This window comes from Furipterus horrens, unplaced genomic scaffold, assembly GCF_987537825.1.
Source record: "Furipterus horrens unplaced genomic scaffold, mFurHor1.1.pri manual_scaffold_29, whole genome shotgun sequence".
NCBI lineage: Eukaryota > Metazoa > Chordata > Mammalia > Chiroptera > Furipteridae > Furipterus > Furipterus horrens.
This window is the reverse complement of record NW_028327199.1, coordinates 281,872-293,744: the sequence shown is the minus strand read 5'-3', so window position 1 is coordinate 293,744 and position 11,873 is coordinate 281,872. Positions and strand designations below refer to the sequence as shown.

The window sequence follows — 11,873 nt, the reverse complement described above, 5'->3', positions numbered from 1 at the left end:
CTGGAGACGCTCCAGACCTGCGGGGTCACAACCGCGTCCACGATAAAATCTGAGAATCTCTGCTCCACACACACAGCCCCGCAGGCCACCTTTGGTCTTGTCCCCGCCTGAGCTCCCCAGCTGGAGGTGTCAGGTGGGGGCCAGGCGGCGGGTTCGGGCACAGGGCGGGCACAGGCCGCCCCGGGGCCAAGGGCTCCCCACTGTCCCGGCCGCATTCAGCAGCGACCGTAAGTGCCGGCATAGCGGCCCTAGCGGTTTCGCCTTCAGCAGCCAGGCGCGCGGGGAGGGGGCGGGGAAGGGGCGGGAAGCCGACTGCCCCGCGGGCGGTGGTCCCGGAAGGGGCTCCGCGACGCCAGGCGGGGCGACAGCAGCCTCTTCGGCTCCGGACTCAGCGAGCCTTTCTCAGCTGGAACTCGCCTCCTGCAGCGAAGAGTGCGGAGAGCGAGCGGCGCCCCCGGAGAGGAGGGTGCCGGCTGCGCCGTGGGGGCCCGGCCTCTCGGGCACCGCAGGGCCTCCCTGCAGCCTCCCCGGCGCAGCGGGCGGGCCGGGCGGGCCGGGCGGGCCGGGCGGGCGGCGCCGGCGGGATGTGCGTGCGCTCGCGCTCGCGCAAATACGGCGGAGGAGCCCGGGGCCTTTTCCGAGAAGTCTGCCGAGTTGGGCTCAGTCCGCGGAGAGCGCGCGCGCGGCCGGGTCTGCGCTCCTCGCAGGGCGGGCGGCAGGGAGGGCGCCGCTCCCGGGCGGCGACCCCGGCCCGGCCCCACCATGGGCTTCGAGCTGGACCGCTTCGACGGCGACGTGGACCCGGACCTGAAGTGCGCGCTGTGCCGCAAGGTGCTGGAGGACCCGCTGACCACGCCGTGCGGCCACGTCTTCTGCGCGGGCTGCGTGCTGCCCTGGGTGGTGCAGGAGGGCAGCTGCCCCGCGCGCTGCCGCGGCCGCCTGTCGGCCAAGGAGCTCAACCATGTGCTGCCGCTCAAGCGCCTCATCCTCAAACTGGACATTAAGTGCGCGCACGCGGCGCGGGGCTGCGGCCGGGTGGTCAAGCTGCAGGAGCTGCCCGAGCACCTGGAGCGTTGCGACTTCGCACCCGCGCGCTGCCGCCACCCGGGCTGTGCCCAGGTGCTGCCGCGTCGCGACCTGGAGGCGCACATGCGGGACGCGTGCGACGCGAGGCCCGTGGGCCGCTGCCAGGAGGGCTGCGGGCTGCCCCTGACGCGCGGGGAGCTGCGCGCGGGCGGCCACTGCTGCGCTCGGGCCCTGCGGGCGCACAACGGCGCGCTGCAGGCCCGGCTCGCCGCGCTCCACAAGGCGCTCAAGAAGGAGGCGCTGCGCGCGGGCAAGCGCGAGAAGTCGCTGGTGGCGCAGCTGGCCGCCGCGCAGCTGGAGCTGCAGATGACCGCCCTGCGCTACCAGAAGAAGTTCACCGAGTACAGCGCGCGCCTCGACTCGCTCAGCCGCTGCGTGGCCGCCCCGGCCTGCGGCAAGGTAAGCGCCCGCCGGGCCCCTGCCAGGCCTTGGGCACTGAGGGCACCTCCCCGCCCCGCCCCCGGGGCACTGGGATGCCGTAGGCTTCCCAGGAGCATCCCCGCCCCCCCTCCTCCCGCTGAGTCACCGGGAGTGGGGCGCTGAGTCAGCCCAACCTTGTGCACTCGGGTCCCTACAGATGACAAGGCGCTCAGAGTGGAATACGGTACAGCGGCTTCAGGAGTCTGGGAAGCCTGAAAGGAACCCACAGGCAGGGCACGGAGCCAGACAGGGCTCGAGGTTTGCCTCTCAGACCAGCTGGGGTACGTGGGGGGAGTCTTTTACCCTCTTAAAGTGGGAAAGCGTGGCCCCTACACACGTGGCGACAGGATAAGATATCGGCACACAGGGTGAGCTGTACCCTGCGTCCTGTCTCCGGGTCCTTAAGAGGGAGGCCGGGGGAGGCCTCCGCGGGGAGGGCTGGATTCAGGCATGGGCTCCGCTGGCAGCTCGCCGCTGACCTTGGGCCGCCGCCGACCGGCTGGCTCTGAAGCTGGAAATCTGTGCTGCCTGGCCATGTGACAGGAGAGGAAGCCCAGCCAGGCACCCCTGTGGAGCTCATCCGGGGGCCCAGGAAGAGCGGAAGGAGCCGACACCCACATAAAGTAATCACTGAGACAGAGGCCTGTGGGTCTGAACTGTTTTAGAATCTGGGCTTTGCGCTGACCAGCTGGGTGACCTTGCGGCTCCGTCCAGGTGCCCCGGTTTCCCTGGACATGAGTGGCTGCTGTCAGCCGTCAGGAGAGCGGGCTCTGTGAGCAGGGCCTGGCAGACGCTCAGCCACTGCTGCCTGCAGTTAGCTCCTCCGTGGAGCCCTCCCTGCGGCCTGGACCTGGGGGTGCTGCCATCACACTTCCGGCGTGAAGGCTGCTTTGTGCTGGGCACCTCTCAGCTGTTCCCTCGCTCATCAGCCAAGGCAGCTGTGACACTTCCCATTTTGTAGGTGAAGACACGGAGGCCCGGGAGGGCAGTCCTGGGCCTGGGTCTGCGCTTGGAGGTGCCAGGGTTGGGGGTCTGAACCCACGTCTCCCCAGCCCTTCTCTCAGGCCTGTGGTGTTGCCTCTGGGTGTAGCCACAACACCAGCACCACCGACTGAGCGGCAACTGTGCCAGCAGCTGTGGACGGCACTGTCTGTGCGTCGTCTGCCCGGAGCTGCGCGAGCAGGCTCAGGGAGGCCGCCACACCCCCTCAGAGCCCAACAGCCGCTCAGGGCAGAGCGGGACCGGGTTCTGCCTCTGCGCCCAACCTTGGGGCGCCCCGACACTGTGGCCGGAATTCTTTGTTTTGGGGTGTCTGGCAACATCCCTGGCCTCTACCCACTAGATCCCCCCAAGTCTCAGCAACCAAAATTGTCTCCAGATATTGTCCAGTGTTCTCCACAGGGGGTGGGGGCAGAAATCGCCCCCTGAGAGCCAGGGTTTCCTAATTGCAGAGGCCATGCTTTGGACAGCGGGGGACAATGGGGCGGGACTTGGCTGCTGCCACTCTCTGCTGCCTGTCCTCTGGCTCCACAGAGGAGAAAGTATCCTCCTGGAGGGCCCCAGGCCTAGGTCTGCTTTTCCTCCCTCGGCTCCCAGGCCCCCTCCCCCCAGGCCCCCTGTGCGCCCCCAGCCCTGGCCCCGCCTGACCGTCAGCTGCAGCCGGAGCAGCTGGCCGCTCTGGGCACTGGGCGCAGGGCAAATATTTACAGCTCGGAGCTCACTGGGACCCCACAGGCTACAAAGGACTGGGGAGACCACGAGTCACCCCAGCCGGGCAGAGCCTGGTCTCCCAGCAAGTGGGTTCAGGGCAAAGCAGACCCCAGTTTCTGCTGTTTATGCTCTTCTGGGCCCCCTGCATAGTTGGAGGTGATGCTTGTTTATGAATAAGCCATTCACTCCCCAGGGTTGACACGTCATTCATTGTTAGGCTAGTTTATTATTTTCTTCTTGCCTTTCTGTTTTCTTTCTGGAGTGTTTGGGTACGTTCTCTCTGAATCAGAAATACGGCACTTGAATCAAAACTGGATGCTTTGGACGCTGAGTGGTGGGAGGGTCGGGGGTGTTCGGCTTGGGGACAGGATGTTGCTTTTGGGCTTGGAGCCCTGACTGCTCTGCTGCTCGGGGCCAGCCCTCAGAACTCAGAGCTCCGCTGCTCCCTCTCCGGCCTCAGCCCTGGGCCTCAGCCAGGCCTCCGGGAAGCGCCTCGGGCCCCAGGTTAACCCTCAGCGGCCCGCTGCTGCCGCGCAGGCTGTTCATTTCACCAGATGGGCTCTGCCCGATGCTGTTTACTTTCCAAAAGCCAGAGGGTCGGTGTCCCTAGGAAACGCCCAAGCACGACAGTTTTATTTTTTTATAAGCCGCGATGTTTACATCTCTGCTACAGGCTGGACCAGATAAGAAACGCTCAGATGATTGTCGTCGCAGTGCGTCAGGGCCTCACCTTTGCCCCATAAACGCTCTGGGGTGGTTTCATCGGTCTCAGCTGGCTGAGCGGGCTGCTCCCAGGCTGAGCTGGAGCAAACTTCTCACGCGTCCCTCGGTCAGGATCACCTGGAGAGCTTGTGAAACGGAAGCCGAGGCTCCGACCCGTCGGGGGCGTGAGGTCTGTGTCGGTGACCGGCTCCGGGTGGGGCTTCGCCACCTGCCCCACATCGCGAAGGAGGTTAGGCTCACTGCGGAGAAACGCGCGTTAGGCTCCTCCGCACAGTGTGTATTTTACTGGGCCTCCTCTCTGCAGCCCTTGCTAAATGCCCGAAGGAAGGCAGCACGTTCTAGAGCCCAGCTACCGCGCAGAGGCACCGGCCGTAAGGCGGCGTAGAGGGGCCTCTGACCGACGTGAAGCCACGGGGGTGCTGCCACAGGTGTGGTGACGCCGGGCGTGAGTGAGTTGGAGAGCTTTGTTCCCAGCCTTGGTTTCCCTCCCTGACTTACCCAGTGGGTCCTCAGCACACAACCATCCCACAGCGAAGCTTCTGTGGCTTTCCGGGCGTCACTTCCTTGGGACTCATCCTTGGTCCCTCTGTCCCCTCTGTCCTTAAATCCCGCTGCTTCTCCCTCCTGCGGGTGCCTGGGAGGTGTGTGCTTCTGCCAGATTGCCCCTTGCCCCCACCGGGGTCTCCCGGCCTCGGCACTGCTGAATCGTGGGCCGAATTGTTCGGGGGGTGGGTGCTGTGTTGGGGGTGAACGTTCAGTGCACAGCTGGGAGTTGAGCGGCATCCCTGGCTTCTCCCCACAGTATGCCAGCAGCACCCCAAGTCATGATAGCCAGAGCCATCTCCAGACACTGCCGCACGCCCCCTGGGGGACAGAGGCTCCACCTGGTTTCCGTCACTGTCGTCTCCTGCCTGAACCACGGCCATTCCCTCTGTCTTCTGCTTCCCTTTGATTTGTTCTTTGCCTGGATCCAGGGATAATCTCTTAGAAACGTACGTCTGAGCTCAGTCTTCCTCCTCAGGTGCTGCCGTGCCTCCCAGGTTCTCCGGGGGGGGGGGGGGGGGGGTGCGGTCCAGCGCACTGTGCACCCTGCCGGCCTGCACCTGCTCTCCTCTCCTTTCTTGCTTCCCAGATTCCCTGGGCACATCCCCCCCCCCCCCAGGCCTTCGCACCTGTTCTTGTCTCTACCTGGGACAGTCTCCAGAGCTCATCTCCGGGGAACCTGCAAGTTTTCAGCTCCCCCCACCCCTGCCCGTCCATCAGCACACAGGGCCTGTATCTGGATAACCCTGTGTCCCCCCCCAACCCCAGCATCGCCGCCTCCAGGAAGCCCTCCAGCATGGCATCCGTCTGTCCATCACAGCTGTGACTGCATAGCGGGCGGGCAGTCTAATGTCTGTGTCCCCAGAAGGACCCCAGCTGTCTCCTTGGGGCTGTGTCCCGGCTCCAGATTGAGGGTGTGTGTTCGGTGGATGAATTCAAGGGCAAGAGGCCTGTTTTCTCAGCCACAGAGCCTTTCCAGGTTGCTAAGCAAGAGTGAACCTGTATTAAAAAGGAGTTTTCTATGACCCCCGAGTTGACAGAATTGTTTCCAGGTGTTTTGGAGGCGTTCCCATGGTCCCTCAGACCTGCCCAGCTCATGGTGTGTGAAGCCCCGTGTCAGAGCTGCTTGAGGCTGGGGGACGGCAGCGCTCGCATGGGGAGTTCTCTGTCTGCACACTTCCTTCTGAGAAGCTCCGCAAGTGACCACCACAGGGCGCCTTCCCCACAGCCGCTCAGCGAGAGGCATGGCGGGCGGTCACATGTCCGCTTCAGTGACTTCCAGGGGCAGCTGGGTTTGGTCCACGAGTATGTTACCCAGATACACTGGATTGAATGATCATAACTGACAGTCTGATTGGGAACCCAGCTGTGGTTTATGGGCAGGTGGTTCCCCTGTGGTCAGAAATGATGCCTCATGGAAAGAATTGATGAGTAACGACCTGCTTGTAAGGCCGCCGCGCATTGGACTGGAGACCCAGGGGCTGCTGTGGCCGCGACCGAGGCCCACTCGCAGGGTCCTCCTGGCACCGTGCAGTCGGGGACTCTAGGTCACCCGGGTGTCAGTGCTGTCTTCTTCGCTAGGGTGACTTAGCGTGTGTGTGTGTGTGTGGAAGGGACAGATTATAAGATGTGTGGAGCATCAGCCCCGTGACTCAGTCTTAGGCCTGAGTATTGATTGTCCCCTCCGACCTTCCTCCAAGAATTCTTCTGCAGACCTGAAGGGTGAGGGGCGGGGTGGGGCTGGTCCCGGCTGCTTGACCGTTAGGAGCAGTTTGAAGGACAGAAGACACAGGCATCTTGGGCCGGGAGTGGGCCACCCCACCCCTTAGGACAGAAGGTCTGGCCGCCAGCTCTGCTCCCGCCCCCTGGCCCCGTCTGGCACATTTTTGCACTTTCCTGTCGGCAGGCAGCAGGCAGAGCTGGGTCCCAGCCGTGCAGCCTGGGGAGCTTTGCATCCTCTGAGGCAGAGGTGTCCCCTCCCAGACGCACAGACTAGCGGTCAGTCAGTTCTGGTCCTCGGGACCCGCGGGCAGCTCTCAGTCTGCCCGTCCCAGGCTGTGAGTCCCACAGCAGCGGTGACCAGGAGCACCTGCCGCTGGGCAGAACAGAGATTCTGGAAAGAACCCACACTGGCCAGGGTGTGGACCGACTCTGGGGGTCGCCACATCGATTGGGAGGCAGCCTGCGCCCGGGTCCCGGCCGGGCCTGCGGGAAAACGGCAGCGTGGGGACGGGACTTCTCCCCAAGAGGACAGTTTGCATTCTTGGGCACTTAAAAAATAATCATCCACTGTAGGTGCCTTTTGACAATCAGAGGACCTTGATTTGTCCTTTTTCACTGCGACGTTTATCATCCCCCCAGATTCTTGTCCAGCGAGGCCTGGAGCGGAAAGCTGGGCAGTTTTAACGTTGATCTGGTCCGTCCACATAGCAGATGGCAAAGGCTCTCCTCAGTGCCTCAGCCACGATCCCTGCACGCCGCCCGTCCATGCCTGCCGGGCCTCCCGCGGCGGCCCCTGGTAGCGTGTGGCGCCACACCCCCTCCCAGCTGAGGTCTCTGCCCTTCTCAGTTCTGGGGACCCGAGACCGCCCAGGGAGACCCTGCAGTGCGCGGCGGCCCGGCTGTCCCTGGCCTGGGCCCTGGTGTGCACATGGGGCGCTGAGCTCCTGCTCCTCCTGGCCTGCTCGAGCTCTGGCCCCTCCCCAAGGAGAGCGGAACGTCACCGGGCCCAGCATGGCGGGCGGCTTCCTCCCCGACCCCTTCCCAGGCTCTCAGTGAGAGCTCCTTGCTCTGCTGGCCTCTGGCGCCTGCAGACGTGTGCCATCTGGGAGGAGTGACAGAATGTGGGGCAGCTCCAGGGAAAGCCACCAAGGGGGTGCCACCCCACCCCCACATGTGCTGCGTTGTCGTTTCCCTCCGTTCTTTACCTTCTTCTTCTTCCAGCCCATCAAGCCCTCGTGACCTGGTGGGACGTGGAGTGCCCCATGCCCTTGGCTGTCCCCCCCACCCATCCAAGGCCCGGCTCCTCCCTCCCTCCTGCTGCGAGCCGGGGTCTGGGGCCACCTCCCTCCAGGCCTGATTTCCCTCCTCACGCCCACAGCCTGCCTGTCCTGCCCCCGCTGCCCCCCTGAAGGTCGTCTCTGCCCCACCCCCACCGCTGTCCATAGTGCTTCCGCAGCCCGGCTGCCCTGGCCGCCGCCGCCCCCCACCACGCTGTTCCCCAACCAGGAAAGCAGAGATATGACCAGGTGACTGTCCCCCTGTGCTGCTAACTACAGGTCCAGCTTTAGGGTGACTACGTCCATTCGGGATTAGATGCTCTGTGTCGCTTGGACGTGGGGGTAGGTGGGCTGTGGCCTCGGGCTGAGCTCTGCCTGTCGAGCCCCCTCGGCGCTTCGCTGTGTCTGAGCGAAGCCCGTCACCTGCCCGGCGAGCTCATCCGTACTCCCTCATGACCGTGGGGCAGGAGAAGGAACTGTCCTCGTCCCACTTTGGATGAGGACGCCGGTGTCAGGTCCTGGCTGTGGATCTAAGATCATAGTTGTGACCCCATTCCTGTCAGGGGCGTCGTACCCTTGAGACGCCCTTGAGGGTGTCGTAGACGCAGGCGTGACACAGGCGTCTCTGGCACGGGGGTGGCACTTCCACCTCCAATGGTGAAACTGATCAGACGTCTAACCCACCCTGAGGTCTGAATGCAGAGGCCCCGCCCTCTGAGGCGGAGGGATGGAGCAGGAGCAGCGGCTGGCAGTCAGCAGCAGCCACAGAGAACGTGGCGGCTGGTTCTGCGCTGGCCCCAAGTCGCTGCTGCGCGGTCCTGCGCAGGGTGTGGGTTCTCAGAGCCAGGGTTCCGCGGGGGTGGGGCCCCGAAGCCACCCCTGTGCCCAGAGCTGGGCAGGGACGGGGGCTCTTTCCCTCTTGGTTCTCCTGCCTCGGCCACAAGGAAAGGTCAGCGGGTGGGTTACGACACGTGGCTAAACCAGGCCAGGATTGCCGGCATTTCCTGTTGATGAAGAACGCCGTGGTAACGCCACCCCTGAGCCATCGGGGAAGCCGCCCGGGCCAGGTTCTCGCGGACCCGCGGCCCGTCTCCGCAGCAGGCGGGTGGGGTGGGCTGGGGGTCACTGAAACGCCCTCTTTCCTGAAGCCCTTGGAGCCCGGGGGCGGGTTAAACGGTTGAGCAGAGATTCAGGCTAGCGTGTTAATCCCGTTGCGTGGCATCCAGTGTTTAAACTCTTATTTCTTCTGCAGAGTCAGAAATTAAACTAAGTAAGTGAGGTTGTGTCGGGGGAGGGACGGGGAGGGAGAAGCCGACTCAGGCTCAGGGTGCAGAGCGGGGAGGCCTTTGGTGGCGGACGGCAGAGAGCTGGGAGCGGCGCCCAGACAGTGTCTCCGCTGCGCTCTGTCCGGGTGCATCTCCCGGCTGCGGCCCGTCCTGAAGTGAGAGGCGCCACCTGCAGCCGCTGCCCAGCCCCCCCAGATGGCAGACGGGTCAGAGCGGCAGCGACAGCAGGCAGAGCCCTTCGCCCGGCGGTGGCTGCTGGCGAGGACGGGGACGGTCGGCTCGCTTGTCTGAAACCACACCGCCCCCCCCCCCCCGACCCCGACAGCTGCTGTTCAGCTGAGGAACATCACTGTGTCACCGTCCCTTGAGCGACACGAGGTCTCTGAGACCAGGCAGGGCCTGGTGTCCCTGGGGTCGCAGGCTGGGCCTTTGGGACGTGAATAGTTCGGTGAACAATTGCAGTTTTGTTCAGACCCTTGTTTCCGGTCAGACCTGCTGGAATGAGCTCCCGTCTGGGACACTGGGGACCCCAACAACTGAACCGTCTTGGGGCTGCTGAGGGGTTGCTCCCGCCTGCGTTTCCCACTGAGGGGGCCATGCCGGAGGCGGGCAGGGCCTGGGCTGGGGAGCGTGGGCTCCGGGCCGGCGTGCCCTCTTGCTGGCTCTCAGACACGGGACAGGTCCAGTCACGTCTCGGCCCCCCACGTGGTGCCGGGCGGAGAGACCGGCCAGAGTTTAGCACAGAGCGCCCCTGAACGCCTCTGTCTTGTCAATGACGTGCAATAAGGTTTCCTTATTTTTCTTACATTATTTCAAAAGGAATAATTAGTCATCACACTGGTTTGAAACTTAACAGTTTTAATGACATGACCGTGCGTGCCCCTTTGCACCATGTTTGCGTTTGCCCAGCGGAGCCGCGTGCCGTGTGGCGGGGCCGTTTCTGGGAAGCCAGAGACGGGAGGCAGGCGTGGGACGCGCTCCCGTCCCCGTGCGCGTCTGCCGTTTCCCACCTCCGCCACGCGAGGCCGGCGGTGCTTACCGGGGGCTCCTGTTTCTGAGGCAGGAAGCTGGGCTGTTTCGGTCTGTGAGTCACCGTCTCTGCCTTGTCACCCTGTTGGGGTGACGTTTGCTCTGCTGCTGCAGCAGCACAGTTGTTGCCTGTTAACTTCCTGCGGCTCAGATTAATTACAAATATTGCAGCGGAGACGGTGCTGGGCAGGGAAGCGTAAAACCAGCGGGCACGTTGTCAGACGGGGGCACCTCATGGAAGGCGCCCTCACAGACCGGGGTGTGGAGGAAAGGGCCCAGCAGGCGCTGCACGTCACTCCGGGGCCACACGGTGTCTAGAGGCGTGTGTCACGCTGACCCGGGGTGGAGGGCCCAGCCCTGTCGGGAGGCACAGAATCGCCATGCTCCTGGGTGACCCAGCCTCCACTTCCACAGACAGAGAGCGCCTGCCTTCTGTTTGCAAACGACCCTGACCTCCTCATTCGCTCCCCACAGGGCGAGGACACCAAGAGCCTGACCCTGGTCCTGCACCGCGACGCGGGCTCCCTCGGCTTCAACATCATCGGTGGGCGGCCATGTGCGGTACGTTCATCGCTAAACCGCGTTTCCTCCCCGGGGGTGGCTGGGAGCGAGCGCAGGGTGTCTGGGGGAGGGTCCCCCCTGTTCCAGGTCTGTCATGATCTGCGGCTGTCCAGCCCCATCTTCAGGCCCCGGTTCCCGGCTGTTCCCGCCACGTCCACAGTTAGTCCTCCCTGAAGTCAGGGACCTTTGATATCACCCGTGAGGCTTGGAACCGACTTCTTCCAGACGCCTGTTAGTGTTGCTGTTTTGACCCCTTCCCATGAATCATGAATGTTCTTAGTGGCATTAAGGGTGGTGAACCTTTCCAGAAGCTTCCCCGTTAGCCCAGATCCATCAGAGGAGTAGCTGTCCGTGGCAGCAAGAGCCTTATGAAATGTACTTTTCAAATAATAGCTTTAAAGTCGAAGTTACACGTGCCACGTGGGCTGCAGGGCGGTGCTGTGTCCGCAGGCGTGGACACCGTGTTTGTCCTGTGTCCCCTCCCTCGGTGCTCTCAGGTGACCAGGTGCATTGCCCTGAACCTGTGGGCGGGAAGCACGGTAAACCACGTGCTGTAGACAGACGTGCGGTCGCCAGGCTTTGTGGTCCCTGTGGGAGCGCAGGCGGAGCTGCTTTAGCATCATTCCTGAGGGCCCAGGAGTTTCAGACGGTCACTGGCTTAAACCTAATGTCCCTGCGACACAGGCCCCTCACAGGGAGCTGGCCTGTCCCTGACACCGGTGACTTCTCCACTCTGGCTGTCACAGCCCTGGGTGGCGTCACCTTCCAATAGGAGGCTCTCGTGTGGGCGGAGCCGTAAGAAACCACACAGTGTTGATCGATTAGGTCTGCGGTCTTTTACGGTTGTGGTTTCTGGTGCCCCAAACAATCGCAGCAGAAACATCAAAGGTGGCCGGTCATCTGTCCACGCAACACGTGTGCGGATTGTGAAAATGTCTGAAAGATCCCGAGATGTGCCTCAGGGGCGCGAGGGGAGCAGACGCTGTCGGGGTGAACTGGGCTGGTCGTCTCTGACTTCGTCTTTCTGTGCTTGCCCCGCAGTCAGTTTAACCTAAATCTTTGCATTAGCTGCTCTCTCTGGCTTTTGCCTGAGCTTCTGATGCTCCTAGAGAAAATCTCTTGTGCTGGATGCAGTTTCTGCAGAAAGAACCAAAGCCAGAATCCCATCCCCGCCCCCCTCTTCCTTCTAGCTGAGAAATGCTGAGCGGTGAAGTCAGAGCAAACACAGGCCTCTTTCACACGAAACGCTGACCTCACCCGTAGGGAGTGCGTGCTTGTCCGTAAATCCTCTCTGTGGTCCGCGGAGACCTTCCAGCTTCTCCGGTGGAATATTCCACCGCCTGGAATGTTGGTCTTCTGAGTTCATGCATCTCGGGCTTTTTCTCGGTCGGAGACAGCACTGCACTCAGAGGTGTGTAAGAGAACAGCGTATCCTTGGTTCGAAGCTGACCCGTGGTGCATTTTAGCTGTGTGGCCTTGGGTAAGTTACTTAACCTCTCTGTGTCAGATTCTTCAT

General features: G+C 63.2%; 1 protein-coding gene across 1 annotated transcript in view; it reads left to right on the top strand.

Annotated features, from left to right (window-relative positions):
* The first annotated feature begins 683 nt into the window (after window positions 1-683).
* LOC149990072 (E3 ubiquitin-protein ligase PDZRN3-like) overlaps window positions 684-11,873 on the top strand; it is a 109,031-nt gene continuing 97,841 nt past the window's right edge. The window contains exons 1-2 of the mRNA XM_090265671.1: window positions 684-1,485; window positions 10,271-10,357. Coding sequence (XP_090121797.1) covers window positions 763-1,485; window positions 10,271-10,357 — 810 coding nt within the window. The 5' untranslated portion in view covers window positions 684-762. The remainder of the gene's footprint in view (window positions 1,486-10,270; window positions 10,358-11,873) is intronic.